General features: G+C 35.6%; 1 protein-coding gene across 2 annotated transcripts in view; it reads left to right on the top strand.

The window, feature by feature from the left end:
• The window catches only part of asic1b (acid-sensing (proton-gated) ion channel 1b), a 387101-nt gene that overhangs the window by 300743 nt on the left and 65619 nt on the right, over positions 1-20739 (top strand). For both annotated transcript variants that reach the window (XM_056447323.1, XM_056447322.1), the window contains one exon: positions 11194-11344. In XM_056447323.1, coding sequence (XP_056303298.1) covers positions 11194-11344 — 151 coding nt within the window. The remainder of the gene's footprint in view (positions 1-11193; positions 11345-20739) is intronic.

Genomic DNA, 20739 nt, shown 5'->3' with positions numbered 1-20739 from the left:
GCAATCATTTCTCTAAATGCGATATGATCATTTAAATGATGTGCACGCTTTCGCTTTCATTTTCATTGCTAAGTGCTGTTCATACTTCGCGCGCGGCTCTCTAACGATCACTCTGTGCCACAAACTGAATATCATTTACAACTTTATTACCTGTTACTCACAGCCTATGCAGGTTCTGTTCACTAAAGTAGACGCGTGCGCATCTATCATTAAGCCCGCCCTCTCTGTGGTAACAGGTCACGGTCAGCAGCTTAAGTCACGTGTGATTTCCCCGCCGCGAATACAGCATTACATGAAGACAAATTTTATTGGTGAAAAAAAATTTAATTTTTAGGTGAATTATACCTCATAAATACAGTATGTGACTCTTTCAACATCATTTGGAAGTGTCCATGTCGCTGAGCAATGTATGTGAAACAATGAAAAGACTCGTGCAGCCGCCTTTGCTTCGTAGAAATCGTAGAAATGCTGGATTAAGATCGTATAGGGGGTCGAATCGAGATCGCGATCTTTTTTCGATTAATTGTGCAGCTCTACTTCATATGTATATGTTAGTTTGTTAACCTGCACTCCCCAAAACACCTACTGCGTGCACATGACATCATCATTTTTTAAAACTTTCTTTTCCGAGTGTTTACACAATCACAACAATGGCGGCATTTTCAAAAACTTCCACTTGAGATTCAGGCCAAGTCCACACATAGATGGGTATTTTTATAAACTGACTTTTCCATGCTTTTATTAACCTTTATTTTACCAGGAAAGATACATGGAGATTAAAAATCTCTTTTACAAGAGCATCCTGGCCAAGATTAGGCAGTACACGTCACATGGGTCTAACAAACAACAAACAAAAAGCAATTAACAGTTAACATGAATTACACTGACAAACTATTTAAAACATCTACAAACCTGTTTCAGCTTCTAAATCAGGGGTCACCAAACTTGTTCCTGGGGGGCCGGTGTCCTGCAGATTTTAGCACCATCCCTAATCAAACACACCTGAACAAGCTAATCAAGGTCTTACTAGGTATACTTGAAACATCCAGGCAGGTGTGTTGAGGCAAGCTGGAGCTAAACCCTGCAGGGACACCAGCCCTCCAGGACCAAGATTGGTGACCCCTGTTCTAAATCATTTACACTCTTTTTAAAAGCATTTAGTGAAATCAACTCTTCAAACTGCAACTGTGTTTGCAGATTATTCCAATGCAAAAGGTGCTGCATACTTAACAGCCTTTTTTTCCCCATCTCAGTCTGCACTTTAGGAACAGACAGTAAATAAACATCCTGTGACCGAAGGCTATAGTTAAGAACAGGCTTTTTACAAATGTGGTTCTGTAGATATGATGGGAGTAAACCCAGTATAGATTTGTAAACAAAACTTTGTAATGTATGTACTGTAATGTAATGTGTATTTATATAGCACATTGATTGTGTATGGCCAGGGGGGCGGTGGTCTCTTCACACCACCACAAGTGTGCAGCATCCACTTGGATGATGCGATGGGCTGGCAAAGGAGAACGGCACCAGTGCGCTCACCACACACTAGCTATTGGGGGAGTGGAGAGACCGTGCTAGAGCCAATTCGGTGGATGTGGGTGATTGGGAGGTCATGGATAATTTGGCCAGGATACCAGGGTTTACACGCTGAGAGGTGCCATGAGATTTTTAATGACCACTGAGAGTCTGTTTAATGTCTTCCATGTTTTACAAGCGATTGTAAAACGATTGTATGGATTGTTTACTGCACCATTAACTTTTCTAAACTTGATTGTAATGCCATAATGTGCCCCTTATGTAAAGCTGCTTTGAAACAATAACTCTTGTGATAAGCGCTATCCAAATAAACTTGAGATAAATTAAACAGTAAAATGATTAGTGACTTTTCTTGATCATTAATTTATCGCTCAGATAACTGAGGATGTAAACTTCATCGTTCAGATGAATTTCATCCATTTTTTTTTAGCAAAAACCGGTAATCTATGGGTTGTGATCACAAAACACGCTGTTAGCTAATAAACTACAAATCCGCCGGTATATGTACTACAAGATCCAGTCATGCACCACTCACACACACCTGTTCCTCATTCCGCTGATTGCACGCACTCACAGCCAGAGGATCATTATGGATTGTTTATCTGTCATTGTGAACATTACAATGAGATTGCCTTGCCTTTCTCTGTTAGAGTCTTGCTTTGTTTGGTTTGTTGTATTTACGTTGTATGCTGCCTGCCTTTTGCCTGTTTATCGAACACGACTCTGGATTGCCCGTTTACATCTGTTTGGTCCCTGTGTTGACTGTTGCTTGCCTGACCATCTCTGTGTAATAAACCTGCGTCTGGATCCACACTTCCTTTGTCAGCGTCCCCATCACATTACATTATGAGAATCAATAGTCTATTAAAATAGCCAAACAATTCTGTATGTCAGAATTATGTTAGAATATGTCCTCATTATCTCTCAAAGCACTGAAAACCTAAATAAGTTATAATTCAATTAAATCAATTCATTTAGTTCACTGAAACGTAAGTATTACAACTGCTAGAAAGAAACCTGACCTATTTAAACCTGTAATACTTAAATACTTAAACCTCAGGCATTTAAAGTACATCTTTTGTACGTTAACAAGTAAAGAAATCCATGTCTGTCCTCAAAACAACTGGAAAATACTCCAGTGGAGCACGTAAAATGTGACTCATTTTCCTTGTGGAACGGCTTGTGGGGCCCTTTTGGACCTTGTAAATATTTTTCAAAAGCACTGTTAGCATATTAAGGCCGTCATGAAGGACCATTCTTTCAAAATAACAAGTAGTTATCCGCTTTTAATGAACCGGTGGCCTTGCTGAGGGGATTTCATTGTGAAGTTTCTCAGAGAGGCTCCACAATGCTTCTGCTAACGTCAACTCTCTCCTGCGTCCCAAGGTCAACACCACCCTAACTACTCAAGTGTCGCCATGGTAACCACACAGCAACTCATCTTGGCAACAGCCTCGCGTCTCTATGCTTAGCGCTCCGTATATGTTGTTTTGTCATCAGGAGTAGTTTGGATGTGGAAGCAGCTCCGGAGCACTTATTGTCGGTAATGGTAAACGGGAACGATTATTCTAACATGTTTGTGTGGAAGAGCTTTTAAAAACATTAGCGTGGATGCTGCTTTTTTTCTTTTCTTTATTTTTTTTTGAGTGATAAAATCCATTTTTTTCAATGTATAAAAACCCTGTGTCGGTTTGCAGGTCTTGAGGCTTTGAGAAATAGGCCATAACTACAAGGATGAGCTGCTGAACGGGAGTCAGTATAGAGAGTTTGGGGCCAGTTTACTATCACTAGGTCAGGTTTAACATTTGACATTATTTGGATTTTATATATTTTCATGCCTTGTATATTTTAATAGTTAGATTTATAGTTGTAGTTCCCTTTGGGGGGGTTATTGGTGATAGGAAGAAAAGGCTAGCAATTAGTAGATGTTTTTGTCGAAACTGCTGCTGCATAAAATTGTTGATCAAAGTTTTTCGTCACACTTTATTTTAAGGCACAATTATTGATATTAACAAACTTTTAGCTTAATAAACAACTAATTAACTGCTTAATAATTAAGCTAATAGTTTGGCTTAGGTATTGAGTAGGTATCATTTAGTATTTTAATAATAGGCAGGAAGTTAATTTTGGGAGTTGGTACTTAAACTAATATGTTAAAGGTCCCATGACGTGCTTTGAAATGTGTTCCTGTAATCTTAACCGAAACACGAAAAGAGGGTGGGACAGTGTAGCTCCACCCTTTTTAAAAAAACAGCCAATAGTTTTGTTTTATCGCTTCAAGTGCACCAAATGAAAAGCGTCTTGAAGGGGGCGAGGCATTTCAGGTACTAGAGAGCATTTGATTGGAATTTATGAGATTTTATGAGAAACCTTCAGAAGGCTTTTGACACTGTAGACCATCAAATTTTATTATATAAATTAAAGGCAATTGGGTTTGATAAAGCGTCTCTAAAGTGGATTCAGTCCTATCTGCATGATAGGAGCCAGAGAGTTGACATAAAGGGTATATTATCTACTCCCTTATCAATCAATTGTGGAGTTCCTCAAGGAAGTATTTTAGGTCCTTTATTTTTTCTTTTATATATTAATGATTTAAAAATAGCATGTTCAGAGGAACTCTATCTCTATGCTGATGATGCTGCAATTTTAGTATCTCATCAAGACAAAAGGGCCCTGGAAGAAATCATGAGTTTCCAGTTAAAAGGTGTGTATAACTGGTTTTTAGACAATAAACTTTCTTTGCACATAGGTAAGACAGAAGCTATTTTATTTGCTTCAAAAGTGAAATTAAAGAAAGATGATAGTTTTGTAGTTAGGATTAATGAATTGAAAATAGAGTCGAAAAATGTTGTAAATTATTTGGGATGTTTAATAGATAATAAATTATCAGGTGATGCTATGGCAAGAAAGGTTTTTACGAAGATATGTGGAAAAATTAAGTTTTTAGCAAGGCAAGCTGATCTGTTGGATGTTCATTCTTTAAAATTGATGTCAGGAGCTTTAATTCAACCCCATTTTGATTATGCTACCTTTTTTTGGTATAGTAGCTGCTCACAGATTATGAAGGAAAAATTGCAAAAGGCACAAAATAAATTAGTACGAATAATTTAAAGAATTCATCCTAGAGCACATTTGCACAAAGAGTCTTTTAAAAAATTAGGCATGTTAACTGTTAGTAAGAGAGTATGTTTTTTAAAACTGGGAATGGTACGTAAAATGTTTAATAATGTGGTTCCTAGTTATTTGGTGAACTATTTTCAAATGGTGAGGCAACAGCATTCATATAGTACTAGGAGTTGGGATTTTAATATTTGTTTATTTAAATTTAGAAGTCTAGTGGGGAAAAATATGTTTTTATACACAAGTGCAATCATGTGGAACAAATTACCAAAATCCATCAAGGAAATAAAAGATTTAAGGAGGTTAAAAAAAGTAATCAAAAGATGGTTGTTTGATGAGGATAATTAGTTTGCATGGTGGACGAGGATGTTTTTATTTTATATGTTACCGGATTGTGTATAGGGTTGTAGCTGGAAGGCAACTTGCTGCGTGGGACGTATGTTGGATAGGTTGATGGTGCGTTCCGCTGTGGCGATCCCTGATTGATGGAGGGACTAAGCCGAAAAGAAAAATTCATGAATGAAGGAATGTATTTGTGAATTATTTTGTTCCCGTTTTAAAATGTATGAGGTACTGTCTGTTTTATGCATCATCGGTATTTTGGAGCCATACTTTGTTTTATTTAACAGCGAGGACCACAATGGAAACAAGCTCAGGGCTTTATTGTGTTTTTATCCTCAACAGTTTTTATTTCAAAATGTATGGGATACTTGTACAGCTTGTCTAAAATCTGTCAAATAAAATTCAATTCAATTCAATTCAAACTGAGGTTTTAAGGTGACTTGAATAAAATTATTGATCCATTTATTTGAAAGTGACAAACTACAAGCTTTACGTGTTTATATTAGTCTTATATCTTAAAGCAAATTTTGTCTCTGTTTTGGAGCACACTAGCTTATAGATATCTTAAAATGTAACAATACTGATACAATACTAACATCTAAAAAACTTTCATTTAATTTTATGGGACTATTAACGAGGTATTTTTTTCATAAATGTGTTGATATCTTGGCATTTTATGAATAAATATAATGACAGTAACATTGTAGTTTAAGTACCAATTCTCACTATTAACTAGTGGTTTATAACCTGCATATATTTAATATATTGACTGATTGTTAGAAGCATTTTTTATTATATATTCCTAATCCTACCTTATACTTAAGCTTAATTACTACCTTACTAACTATTGATAAGTAGCAAATTAAGAGTTTATTGAGGCAAAAGTCATAGGTAATGGGTTTGTTAATAGCTGGGATGAACCTAACCAATAAGTGAGGTAAGCAGCTGCTTAGGTCCCCAGGAAAGGAGGCCCCAACCAATGCCGAGAAGCCTATATTATTTATATAGCTCTTTTATACATTTTCTATCATATGTTGGAAAATCCGTCTATAATCGTTAAGATTTTAACATTATTACTTCTTTTCAAAACCAGGGACCCCCATGAAAAGTGGAATGTTACTTCAGTATTGCACATGCGCGAGGTTTGAGTGGTTCAAAAGACGCTGAGATAATGTTGAAGACACTACCAGTCTGCCAGCGATCAGAGTAGAGCTGAGGTAGAGGCAGGTACAATGTGCAAGAGGGAGAATTTTGGGGGGAAAAAAATTAACGCAGCTAACTCCGTGTTCTTGCTTTCTGGCCGAAACACCTGTCAGAGATGATGAGCGCTTACAGAGAAAAAATATATAGAGAAAGAGAATGTTTTGAGTTTCAATGCTGGGGTGCCATACCTGGAATTTCTTAGGAAGCTCAAATCACTAAGTGTGCCCCTGGTTAATAGCAATAATTGTACTTTAAAATAAAGTGTGACCAAAACAAATACACTCAAATTAAAAGGGAACAAAACCTTCACTGGGGTGGTAACTTTTCAAAAATTGCACTTTTGTATCACATTTGTAATTTTTTGGTATCAATAAGTACCTCTAAAGGTATAAACATGGACCTGTTAGGTGTAAAAGTGTACCTTTCGAAAAGTTTCTGGTGACTAGAGATGCTCATTTTGGTTAATTTAAAAACACATCCTTTCGGTTAACAGTAATTCAGTTATTATGAGCATCCCTATCAGTAACCGGTTTTTTATCTTTAATTTGAGAGTGTATTCGTTTCAAAGTATATTTACTTAATTTTAAGGTACAATTCTCACTAATAAACCCATTAACTCTGACTTTTGCCTCACCAAACTCTTAATTTGTTGCCTCTTTATAGTTATATCAGGTTTTGTTCCTTTATTTCTGAGTGTCCTTACAATACTCTTTGAAACAAAAGTGGTAAGAGTTTATTAACTAAAACTGTTTCAAAATAACTACCAAATAATATTAACGTGAAATCAAAAATTGTGCATTTATATACATTTTTGAGGTTATTTTGTTAGTTGACCTTGTGCCATTCATTTTGAACACAATTCCTTCAATGCAGTGTTTCAGTGTTGAAATTTTTTAAAAGCATGTATGGCAGCCATTGACTTATAAATGTCTGGAATCTCATAGAAACATTCAGAACTCAGAACAGAATCTATATGTTGTTTTTTCCAATTTTCACCAATATGTACATTTATAAAAGAGCCCCATCTGGTTGATGAACTCAACTATTCATCTGTAAGTCTGCAGCATTTCAGCTCACACAAACTAATATCGGACACGTCATTCAGTGGCGTCGAGATGTTTGCATCTTAAACAGAAGGAAATATTAAAGTTATAGTTCACCCAAAACTTAACATTTCCTTAAACATTTAATTACAGACATGTGGCAACAGACTGTGAATATAAACAGCTTCTAATGGGAAAAACATATTATTTATAATCACAGTTGATAAAAACAGTTTGCAGAAACTATTTGATTGACATTCTTCTTTTGTACGTGTCATCAGAGGAAAGCCCCACCCGTTAGTGATGATCTCTCCTTCGTTAGCAAAGGACATTAGTCTTGTTTTTGAATCTGCCACTATGCTGACACACAGGCATTTCTAGCTCCGCCCTCTTTTGAAAAGAGCACAATCTCATTTAAATTTAAAGCGACAGCCACAAAAACGACAACAATTGGATCAAAGCCTTAAAGGGTCAGTTTCAAAGAGCTATAATTACGTTATTTGTGATATTTTGAACTTAAACTTAACATACACATTCTAAGGACATCAGAGACTTGCATCTTGTAAAAAGGTGCATAATAGTTCCCCTTTAAATAAAAACATACTTGTGCACATGTCACTCAAGATGTTGCTGCCTTTCTTTCTTCAGTAGAACATTAACGAAGATTTTGAGCTGAATCCGTTGTCCTTGGTGATTCATATAATGGCAGTGAATGGTGACAGTCTTTTTAGACTAAAAAAACACATACAAATGTGTCCAAATCAATAGCCATGTCTCCTGATGACACACTGGAACAAAATGATTGGTCTGTGTAAGAAATGTACATTATTTTTAGCTTTAAACCACAGTCTTGTCAAACGTGCCAATGTATTTTGGTTGCTTTGATGACAAATGGTCGAGAGTATGTTTGGACGGGAGGTCAGGTGACACCGTTTGTTGATAGATACCAGCCCTCATTTGTCATTAAAGAACAGGACTACATTCGTATATGCGCCAAATATAAACCAGGCTGTGGATTAATGCTAATAAGATCCCCTAGTTTTTCGCAATTTTTTTTGTGATATTTCGCGATAAAACTGACTGATTTTGTGGCGGTAATTCCCAGAAATTTGAATATATATATTTTTTTTAATTGATTTTTTTTTTTACATTTAAATATTTCCCATATGAGGTTTAACAGAACAAGGAAATTTTCACAGTATGTCTGATAATATTTTTTCTTCTGGAGAAAGTCTTATTTGTTTTATTTCGGCTAGAATAAAAGCGGTTTTACTTTTTCAAAAACCATTTTAAGGTCAATATTATTAGCCCCTTTAAGCTAGATTTGCTTTCGATAGTCTACAGAACAAACCATCATTATACAATAACTTGCCTAATTACCCTAACCTGCCTAGTTAACCTGTTTAACCTAGTTAAGCCTTTAAATGTCACTTTAAGCTGTATAGAAGTGTCTTGAAAACTATCTTGTCAAATATTATTTACTGTCATCATGGCAAAGATAAAATAAATCAGTTATTAGAAATGAGTTATTAACTTATGTTTAGAAATGTGCTGAAAAAAAAAATTCTTTCCATTAAACAGAAATTGGGGGGAAAAAAACATGGGGGGGGCTAAGAATTTTGACTTCAACTGTTTATGTGTGTGTATATATATTTGTATATACACACACACACACAAACAGTTGAATATCCATCTATCTCTCTCTCTCTCTCTCTCTCTCTCTCTCTCTCTCTCTCTCTATATATATATATATATATATACATACATACTGTAATGCCGTTTTACACAGATCATTTCTCTTCACAAGACCTCAGTGTGTCATCAAGAGCCGTGACTATTGATTTGGACTCATTTTTATGTGTTTATTTTTAATCTAAACAACCTATCACCATTTACTGGCATAAAATGAATCACAAAAGAGCACAGATTCAGCTCAAAATCTTTAGTAAAGTTCTACTGAAGAAAGAAAGGCGTCTTGGCTGACCTGTGGATGAGCAAATGAAGAGGATTTTTCTTTATTTTTATCTCTTTAATAGAGACACGTGTTGCATTTCTTTCTCAGGTGTGATTCCCCGGAGAGCTCCTGCCAGTTTCTTATTGCGTTACCAGCTCCTCTAATAACGTGGCCGTTTCATTTCCTCCCCGCTGAAATTTCCTCATTTGTCTGCGATGGTAATCAGCTTCTCCCGCAGCGAGGAGCGCTTGTGTTTCTGAGACGCCACGTTCTCCATATCCGGCGGTCTGTGATCAGATTAGATGTCCATTAGTTCAGTTTCAATTAAGACGGGTGGGACGAGCCCTTCTGCCCTGGCATAGATCATGTCACGAAATGCTCTATAATTAATCAAACGATTTCCTGAAAGTCGCCGCGTAAGACGCTGAAAGCAGCAGGAAGTGCGGCCGGGTGCTTTTCTGAAGCACCTTTTAACTCGGACTTTAATGAATATGCTCGTGTTGACATTTAAAAGAAGTGCCTCCATAAAAACGCACCAAAGGCTTTCAGAAATGTGCACCCGTTGAACATTTTAACTGTATTATTAGTGGATTTATGTATTATTCATGGCCGTTTGATCAGCATTGGGATAATTAATGCAGCTTTAGGGAATCTTTAAGCAGAATTCTGCTTGTCTTGTGTTGTTATTAATATTAGTAGTTTGCATTATTATATAACATGTCTTTATTAAGTTTTACAATGTTTTACAATAAATCAAACCCCAATAAACCAGACAGGTTTAGGGAAAAAAAAATCTTAAATAATAATCATTAAAAATAACTTCAGACTTCCAAAGCTGCTTCAATACATCCAGTTTTCACAAAGTTCAGAAACACCTTCCAGACATCACCAAATTCAGAGGATTTTTTCTTATTACATACAGTGTGTGAGCTTTTCAAGAGCCAAAGATGTTATTAGGTTTCTCAACCAAAGTCCAATGGAAGGACGAGTAATATTTTTCCAACACAAAGCAACACAAGTGGTTTGCATTATTAGTACTGTAGCGTTGCGTTGGCACTGAAAAAAAAAAGATTTCTGCAAAATTGCTGCAAACAATTTAAATGGGCTGAATTTAAACAAACAATTTAAATGTATTAACACTATTGTGCTTATGTAAATGTACAGTATAGACACTTTTGTGTTTGTTTCTGTTTCTCCAATAAAAAGTAGTTCAAGTCAGAGCTGAACATTTCTGTCTCTCATTTGTGCTTCTTTATGGATAAATCTGTTCTTAAATGAATCATTTGAGTCTGTGATTCGGTGATCCATTCTTAAAGGTTTGAATAAATCATCAGAATGAATGATTCAATGAATCAGTGATTAAAATAAAACATTTGTGGCTTTAATATTTCTTCAGTTGTCTAATATGTACTGAATGTGAATGATACCACTGATTTTGCTAGTTTTTTATTTATAGTTTACACAGATCAATATAAGTATTCGCATATATTTTCATTGCAGGTTTGGTGGTTTTACATTTTATATAAGTTGGTATTTAAAAGAAAGGTCTCAAAGTCATAAATTGAACTTTTCAGCTCTGTACACACTGGTTAAGATTACCTAAATGAATTAAGGCAACAAGTTTGCACATCTAAATTAAGCTATCTTAACAGTTAAAATAAAATGTACATTAGTTTTACACAAAGCAACTACCATTTTTGTTGAAAGTATACATTTGATCAGTTTTTATCTTTGGGAATCAAACGCACAACATTTGCATTTGTTCATTTGCCCTAATGCCCAGTTCAACACGATCGATTTGTATAGGGACAACATGAAGGAATTAAGTTAACATGTTAGTTTTACAAATTTAAATGGATTGCACATGAATTAATCAAGTTTCCCCAAAAAAAACTCAAGAATGAGTTTCAGCTCATTTTAAATAAGTAGTTTGAGCAAACATCATTTTTTGATTGTACCTCACCATTTCTTACCCAAAGTCTGTTTGTTTTGCAGATCTTCACGCGCTATGGGAAATGCTACACCTTCAACTCTGGACAGGACGGCCGACCACTGCTGATAACCACGAAGGGAGGGATGGGAAATGGCCTGGAGATAATGCTGGACATCCAGCAGGATGAATACCTGCCTGTGTGGGGAGAAACAGGTACGACACATTAACCCTAATAATCTAAAACGACTCCTCACTTTTACATGAGAGCCAATCATACCAAAGTATTTTAGTTTTACAGTTTTATATTAGATTTAATTCGATACAATTTTTACAATTTGCTCTAAATTTCAGTTTAGTTTGTTTTATTTATGGTTGTGTTAGTTGTAGATTTTAGATAAGTTTTATTTTTTGTGAATTGTTATTCTACTTGTTTTTTCATATTTTTAGTTGCAGCTTTACTAATTACAGTTTAGTAGGGTTAACAGTGTAGCGCAAAGCAAAGTTTACATTATAATGTACAATAAATCTTGTGCGAACCTCTTAGTAATTAAAATAAAACAACTTTTGAATGAACATTGAATCCAAAAACCAGATAAATGCAATGTCAATGAATAAAAGTAAAAATTCTGTATAAGTCACAATCTTCTTAATATTAATACATGCATAGTTAAACATGCTTAGCTACAAAAATGTTGACAAACGAAGAAAAATTAGAAGATGTTTTTTTGTTTTGTTGGTTTTAGGGTGCTTTCACATCTAGATGTTTGTTTTGAAACCTGGTACATTTACCCCATTAGCTTGGTTCGTTTGGCATATGTGAATCCAGCAATCGCACTCTGAACGCGCCAAAACAATCGGTCAGGGATTCTACATTCAAAATTCTAGCCATCGTTTTTTCAACCTCAAAATTAATAATGAAAACAAACTTATTAAATGTCTTATTCTTGTTTTAAAATAACGAATTAAATGTTACAAAAAATGATGGGCAATCGGTTAATTGATTCAATAGAATGAACCCTTGACAACTGAAATGAGGCTCTGTATGAGAAAGTCTAACCTCTTAGATTTCTATTTGGTGACGATGTCTGTGGGTGTCACCATTCAAAATTAAAGCGCACCGTTTTTGCTTATAATGTCTTAATTATCATCGTCATAAATTAAAATAGCAACATATGACAGCTAAGCAGTATCCGTGGGACCCTGAAAAATAAACCCTGAAACTCTGACCAATGTGAGGAGATTTTACTCGCACGTGACTTGTTAACTTTTTTGGTCCATTTAGAAACTAAAATTAAACAATAATCCCTGTTTCGGAACAAAACAATAGATATACAGGTGAGAAAACACCCTTAGTGTTTCATTTATTGTGATTTGTTCATTTTATTTCTGTTGACAAACAGAATGTTTTTAACTAATAGCTAATAGTTTTAGTCTTTTTGTTTACTAAAATAACCATGCATCATACCGACCTTCTCCAACACCACTGATTTCTGGTTTAGTTTGCTAATAAACTATAGATTAAGTTGATAATTGCATTTCATCTGTCTGGATTCATTCAGTCTCTGAGGAATAAAAGCTCTTTTCAGATATTTCTCTTTTTACACTCCAGATATCCAACCAAACGCTAAATGATTCCAGCTGAAAAGCTTAGGATTCAATCCACACTTCCAGTCCGATTTGCATAATATCAGCATGGCCCTCAGCCTCGTCTAAACATCAGTAATCTGCTTAGGAGGTTTAGTTTAGGATTAATATGTGTTTGCTAGACTGCCGCGGCATCAATAATAATAATCCACAGGTTAAAGTGAACAGACTGTGAATCAGCTGTTAAATGAGCATCAGTAATGTCAAAAAGCTCAACGCAAATGTCAGAATCGATACAAATTCGTACATGTTAGCGTTCACTTTAGCTGTTCCAAAACATAAAGTTTATTACCTTTAAAGACAGCTATCTTAATATAAGAACTGCTTTTGAATGTTTGACTTGATTTAAATGGAGTAATGGAGGCAAGGCAAGTTTATTTATATAGCACATTTCATACACCATGGTAATTTAAAGTGATTTACATAAACAGGAATAAAAGAAAGACGTAGCACAGTGCTCATTCAGTAAAGGCACAGCTAAACAGATGTGTGTTCAGTGTTTTACTCAACAAATTATTGCACTTTGATGTTTTTTTCCAAAGCAGCTTAAAGTTCTCTAGGAATCAAACCCATGACCTTTGCGTTGCTATTGTCGTTCTCTCTTGTTAGAGCTCTAGAAAATGCTAATAAGTAGCATAACTGATATAGCACTATAGTTATAGTGTTTTATATTATTAGATTGATAGTAGAGGGGATGTTTGTCTAGACGTTCCCGGCGTATGCTTTCATTAGGGCTCATTACTGTTCACTTTGGATCGTATATTTACCGCAGGATACGAAATTGGGAATCTTAAAAAGCAATCATTATGCGTATGGTGTCTTCTGATGCTCTTGATTTAGGGAGGTCAGCAGATTTTGGAATAGATCCGTAAACGGAAACACTACACCGTAAAAACCAAATCAACACAACTATTAGACTAAAGCCTAATGGTTTCTCAGGGGGACATAAGGGGGTTTTCATCATTTACAGTAGGTGGTTGGTGATTTTACAGCCATCGGAATACAGATTTTCTGTGTTTTCCTTCGTGAATTACAGACTGTTTTTGACAAACACCAACGTTCAGTTTTTCACAGAGATACCGTTGAATTTGAATTTAAAGCGACAGTCACCAAAACGGCACGATTAGCATCAACACCTAAAAGGGGCAGTTTCAAAGAGTTATAAAACATTATTTATGGGGTATCTTAGGCTGAAACTTCACATACACATTGGGACATTAGAGACTTATTTTACATCTTACAAAAATGGCCATAGTAGGTTCCCTTTCATTTTTAAGTGTTCATTTTTTTAAAACAAAAATAAAAGGTCTTGCTTGCCTCTGAGATCCCGAGTGTGTATTGAGGTTATATTGTTTTGAATTTTTCATTAGTTTTAGTTTTTATTTCCTCTTTTTGTTTTCAAATTCAGCTAGTTTTAATTTAATTTGATTAGTTTCAGTATTAGTTTTTTGTAAATTAAGATATTTGTTCAAGTTCAAAATCATCAGAATAAATATTATATAATAAAACTCAACCAAAGATATAGGCTACTTTTTTTAACACAAGAACACCACTATCTACCACTACCATCTACCCCTCAAACTCAAATACAACAGTCCACAAGATAGTCTGCCTCAAGTACACCAAGGTTGTGTGGTAATGTGAATTGCAATCAGAGTCCCCATCTCTGAGTTTCCAAAGGATATCCATCCAAAAGTCATTTCTAAATTCATTATGACCACTGAAATGCACTGTACAGTTGCACTTTGGGTTTTAGAAAGTGCTAGAAGTTTTGTGTACAGGCTGTTAATCACTGACTAACTGTTAAAAGCCGCCTTTTTGTGTTGTGGTCAACTGTAACAGGTTGTAATTGTTGCCATGATGATCATGTAAATGCTGACACCAACCCATGTGAATCTAGCTCATTTTTTAATGAATCTCACAAATGATATTTGAGGATTCCACTAGGGGTGGGCGATATGACCTAAAATTAATATCACTGTATTTTTCATCTTTTGAACAGTGACGGTATAATATCATGGTATTACTTTAAATAGCAAAATAATATACATCTCATGGAAGAACAGACTAAAGAAAGTCTCACTTCTATCACTCTTTAAAAGTTTTGGTTTGGGTCATTGTAAATGCTCAGTCTCGTTATGAGCTGATCTTCATTTCTCTGTGTTGGTGGATTAAAGCAGGAGAGTCAGCCGCACCAATTAATGAGCAGACAGAGCAGGATTCTCGCGATGACCACCAGCGCAATTCCGCTCTTTGTTATGATCTGTAGTTTCAGTGTAAACTTAGTAAAGGCGAGTTTCTTTGACGAAGATGTGTACAGTGTTAGATTTTATATTTAGCGGACATTTGCGCTGAACACGCGGTGAATGCAATGCATCGAGATTCGGGCACCTTCACCGAAAACACTCGATTGATCTCAGCTGGCGGATCAACATTTACCTCATGTCATGATCGCTGTCATCTGCGCCATTATTATTATTATAACTTTAGGTGATGTTTGCAAACCTGTGAACTTTTCACTCTTCAGCCGTTTGCATTTCCTGCAGTAACAAAAGCTCCCTGTTCATTATATTCAGACACACAAATGCTCCCAAATATATTATGAGGGCGCATAGATTAAATTTCGGGCGCTCATGCGACCAAAATGGTTGCAATTTCGAGCCCTGTAGTATAAGGACATGTATTCAGACCACAACTGAACGTTTGAAGAAAATTGAATGCCTTATTATTTAGAATTAGCTATTATTGATGTAAATGCAGCTGTTCAAGGCGCATAATTGATTTATTACAGTATTGACGGTATTAGAAAATCCATGTCGTGGCGCAATGTCACACCGGGGATGACTATGACACCGGTGTACCGCCCACCCCTAGATCCCACATATGAATACTAGGGGTGTGACTTACCAGAGTCACCACTATACAATTTTATCATGATACTTGGCGTCATGATACAATATTATTGTGCCTTGTAATATATTGTAAAATTCTGCTATATGTTGCAATTTCTAACTTCGAAATCCTTTTTTTATCTGACTTCAGTTTTAGTGCTGCTATGCAACATGGTATTGCCAAGCTGATCAATGGTCAAATGAAAACCTGTCATAAATGTTGTATGTATCTTACTGTGATGCCACCATTTTTATTTGACTAACTGTGTGCTGAAGGTGACCCGCTCACCAGAAAAAACACTAGTAAAGAAACTGATTTACTGCAATTCACCATCAATTTACTCTTTTTATTATTCAATCAAATAGCATAATGAAATATTGGTGATGTATCAATATGGGCATCCCTGTATTCATATAGAGTTGCCACAAAAAAATCAAGATACTATGTTATATTGATAGCCCTAATAAATAAAAAATACTAACATCTAACCGAGTGCTTTAATGATAATGTGAGACAGCCCTGAGTGAGAAGCAGCCATCCGCCATTAGAGTTTTCACGGCCTAAATGCCATATATAATAGCCCCTTTCACACAGTGTTATCGGTAAATATCTGGAAAATTTACGGAACGACTTTACCAGTAAATTTAAAAAAAAGCGCAGTTCACACAGACGAGGACGTTTTAAAGGTTTAAAGCCAATGATAAACTTCCGGTGAACGCTTAATGTGACTATTTTCAATTTCACAAGGTTGTTTTTACAGCATTGATGTTGCAATGTAATTACAATACATTCAGTTGAATAGACTTAAGTATTCATTTAGTTGTTCAAGCGTAAAACGAAATGAAAGACAGTAGCAACAGGCTAGCGCAGAAACTCCGATGAAAATACTGGGGTAAAATAAACTGTCCTAATTTTAAGACATGGTGGGGGGAAATGTAATTTAATGCAATGCCTCTTGTCCGGTCTGAGACCCACTTCATATTGTATATCAAACAGGCAGTGAAGATCGCTGCTTTTTAAAGAAATCAGATCTCAGACGTGACAGTTCACCAGAAGCCCTTGGGTTGCCTGATTAAATAAGTCTGTGTGCATATAGCCTATTAGTAATGAATTAATTTTCTGAAGTAACTTACCCAACACTGCCACTATAACATCCTGTCCTATCCGAAAGCTTGTGTTAAATAACTAAGGACCTCGGGAGATTTTTCTTTCACAGACGTCCCCATAAGAAACAACAGCCTGTCCGAATAGGGCTTAAGCCTTCTTTTAAAAAAGCAAGCTACATGACAGCAGCACACACAGGGCATGTTTTCCAGCTGAAGGTCAGAATGCTGCGAGGAGAAAACGTCAATGACCTTTCTGCTAAAGTTCAATCAGTTTTGAGCACTCGAGATGCAGAAAGTGACGTTACGTTGGATACCATTGATTGCAGAACTGCAAATATCCAAACCATCATTTCAGATGCAAGACTGCAAGTCAATCACATGTGATGAGGAGACCCACACAGAATCTGTGCCCAGAGAAATCTACAGAATAAAGCTGATTTCAAAAAACAGACTTCTGCAGATTGTTGACCCTGTCATTTCATCTGTTCACTTATGTAAATGCGTATCAAAATATACATTTGTTAAGATTTTAAAAATATTTCTTTGTTATATATTTAACAATATGTAAATGTTCAAATGTTTAGGAGATTAGTAATATTTTATGTTTTTGTTGATATAGATAAGACTTATGCCTATTTTTACAAGATATTAAATAAGCCTCTGACATCCCTACTGTGTGTCGAGGTTATAATAGTTTTGGATTTTTCATTAGTTTTGGTTAGTTTTGACTTTTCAAATTCAGTTAGTTTTAATTAGTTTTAGATTAGTTCTGGGTAGATTTGAGGTAGATTTAGTTTTTATTAGTTGCTTTATTTTGAAATTGCTTAGTTTGTTTAGTTTTTATTAGTTTCAGTATTAGTTTTAGTAGTTTTTTTTAATTAAGATATTTGTTCAAGATTCAAAATCATTAGAACAAATATTGTATAATAAAACTCAACCAAAGATGGGCTACATTTTTAGACACAAGAACACAACCATCTTTAACCAGCCTTAAGTAAAATATGTGTGCAAGGCTGCGTCTAACACAGTAGTGATGGGAAGTTTGAATCTTTAACGTGAACCGGATAGTTTGTTTCAATCTTCCAAAGTTCGCCCTCAACATATCAAAAATATGTAGTCAGCAATCATGATTTCAGACAGTTAAAATATCACCATGATCTGAAAAAGTTTCTTACAATTATGTTTTGCAACCCAACTGAAGCATGATTCACTTATTTAAATTCCATTATGACTTTCTGTTATAAAATAAACTAAGGTTTCGCCAGATTTAGTTCAGTCACAGCAGACTGTCATGTACTGTGTGTTCGGTTCACTGAATCACGCATGTGCAGTATTATCGGTTCACCACTTATCAAATCTGATCTCAGTCTACAGCTCTAATAGCTGAATAACTCAGTGTATCTTGGTTTATTATGAGTCAGAAGGGGGTATCAGGCATGTAAAATGTAAGTTGTTTGTGGATAAGTGCTTAACGTTACTGGAGACTTGAACCATTTCAAATAAATCAACCGGTTCACCTACAGTAGAAGATCCGGTTAAAAAGAACAATTCGTTCGCGATCACTAATAGAGAAATAAAACCCATTATTGGAGACAAGTGTGTTAAATTAATAATTTTGTGTCTGCTCGGGTCGTATTTAATGTTCTGTGCTGCTGTTCTGTTCGTATTTAATTCACTGTGCTGCTGTCATGTCCAGACGTTGTTTTTGTCACAGGAGCAACAGCGAGGATGACTGACTTGGTCTAGCCAATGGCAGCAGTAAGATTTCAGACTCTGAGGTGCCGTACAGGTCAAACATTTGGCAGCGCAAAGTAAATAGATTTACTTCTAGAAGGCTTACAGTCTATTAAATACATTTACAAAGATGAAAACGAAGGACATTTTTGCTATAATTGTAGTTGGTTTCAGTTAGTTTTGTATGTATACAATACAGTTTCAATTAGTTCTTATTTAAAAAAAACAAACTCGTTTTTTTTTTATTCCAGTTAACGAAAATGCTTGTTTTAATTCTAGTTCCTGTTTTTTCATTCATTTTGGTTAACTATAATAACCTTGGCATGTATGTGAAAAATCTGCTTAAAATACCGCACAACAAATGTTTGAACTAACTCTTTGAAAGTGCCCCTTTTAGGCTTTGAGCCAATTGTGCCATTTTTGGTAACTGTCGCTTTAAATTCAAATGAGATGTTCAAAGAGGGTGGAGCTAAAATGCCTATGTGTCAGCATAGCAGCAGATTTAAAATGGCTACTTCTGACTCAGGGCTTTCTATGCTAATAAAGGAGAGATAGTCACTAATGGGCGGGGCTTTCCCCTTCTGATAACACGTACAAAGGGAGAATGTCAATCAAAGTGTTTCTGCAGTGTTTTTATCAAGTGAGATTAGAAAATATAGAATTAATGCATTTTTACCATTAGATGCTGGTTATATTCACACACTGCTGCCACACAACTGTGTTTAAAACCCTTATAAAAGTGATTTTTGCCTAATAGATACCCTTTAAATAAAAATAAAAAGTATTTTTAGCCCATATTTTCTCAAAAGCATTCAGCAGAAATCTTTCACAAAATTCTGCACTAAAACGGAAAAAAAAAAAGGTCCAGAGATTCTGTTTGGCTGTAGTGATGAGACGCATCCAGATTCAGAAGTGAAACCCTCTGGAGTCTGTCTCGGGACCATTTTAACCTCTCCACGCCGCTGTAATTGAAAACAGAGGGGGGATAGATGGGAAACCCTTCACACCTGCCAGAGTCACCGCCCGACATTTACCCAGATTGTTTTTATAATGCTGTGATTTCCCGAGGAGTTCTGCTCGTGCTTCCAGTTTCTCCAGCCGCCAGGTGCTCTCAGAGGTCTCAGATATCTAATCACATCCTCCGAGCCGCTGAACGCTGTCCTGAAATCTCCTCCGCGGCTGACTGCATTTCTCCGTAATTACAAAGCAGCTGTCTGGATGTCCTGACAATGGCAGACTCCTGCAGATACGCTGCTCTCTGCACTGCTTCTCTCTCAGGTTTTATCATACTGTGTGCTTAACCCTGAGCTAACGTCTGTTTAACCCTGAGTTAATTCACGTGTCACTTTTTTTAAAACGGGTTTGAATTACTTTTAACCCTGAGTTGTGATCCCTGCTAACCCTGCATTGGATACTAGAAGAGTATACGATAGAGAAACGATGCAGTGGTAAAATGTTTTGGCAGGCGCGTACTGTAGCATCCTGAGGCCAATCGTATACAGAGCCCTATTAAATTAATGGTAAATCGATTGTTATAAATGTCGAATGGTGGCAAACAACTCCAGATTTATAGTGGATTATAAACTATTATAAACTTTACTGAAAAAAAAGGTTTGTTTTCAGGTTTAAATGCAAGAAATCGTTTTAGGCTCCAAATGTTTGCAGCATTTCCTCAGTTAGACCAATGTTTTCCATTTATTTATGGTTGTCAATTGCATTATGGGATGTTGATCTCTGCTCAGTCCAATTTTGATGATGAAAATTCAACTCTACAGTTTAATAAAGTGATTTTTATTGACATTTTAGTAGTTTGAAATAGTATAATGTATAAGCATTAGGAAATGAGTTTGTAAAATTGCAGAAAATGTACTGGCAGTTTAATACAAGGTTTTTGCTACGTAATATATACAATGCCAACACAGACAATATATCACTTTTAACGTTAATTAAAGTCACTTTTTCCAACTTTTCAAGGTTAAAAGTTGTCAGAAGACAGATTAAGGTCTCGTAATGCACTTCAAAAGCACAAATAAATGGGGAAAATAAAAACATGAAGCACAAAATATGGAAAACTGCTCATTTACAGATATTTTTACAGTGTTCATGAAGATGGCAGATCTGACTCAAAGTACACTAATAACCAATATGGGTATTTTCATTTATTTAATTTGTCTTCATATTATTCCTTTCTTAGCCCCTTTAATCTCACTGGTCATGATTGTGTGTTGTTTT

This window comes from Danio aesculapii, chromosome 22, assembly GCF_903798145.1.
Source record: "Danio aesculapii chromosome 22, fDanAes4.1, whole genome shotgun sequence".
NCBI classification, from domain to species: Eukaryota; Metazoa; Chordata; class Actinopteri; order Cypriniformes; family Danionidae; genus Danio; species Danio aesculapii.
The sequence above is the reverse complement of the archived record's forward strand: the minus strand, read 5'-3'. Positions and strand labels throughout refer to the sequence as shown.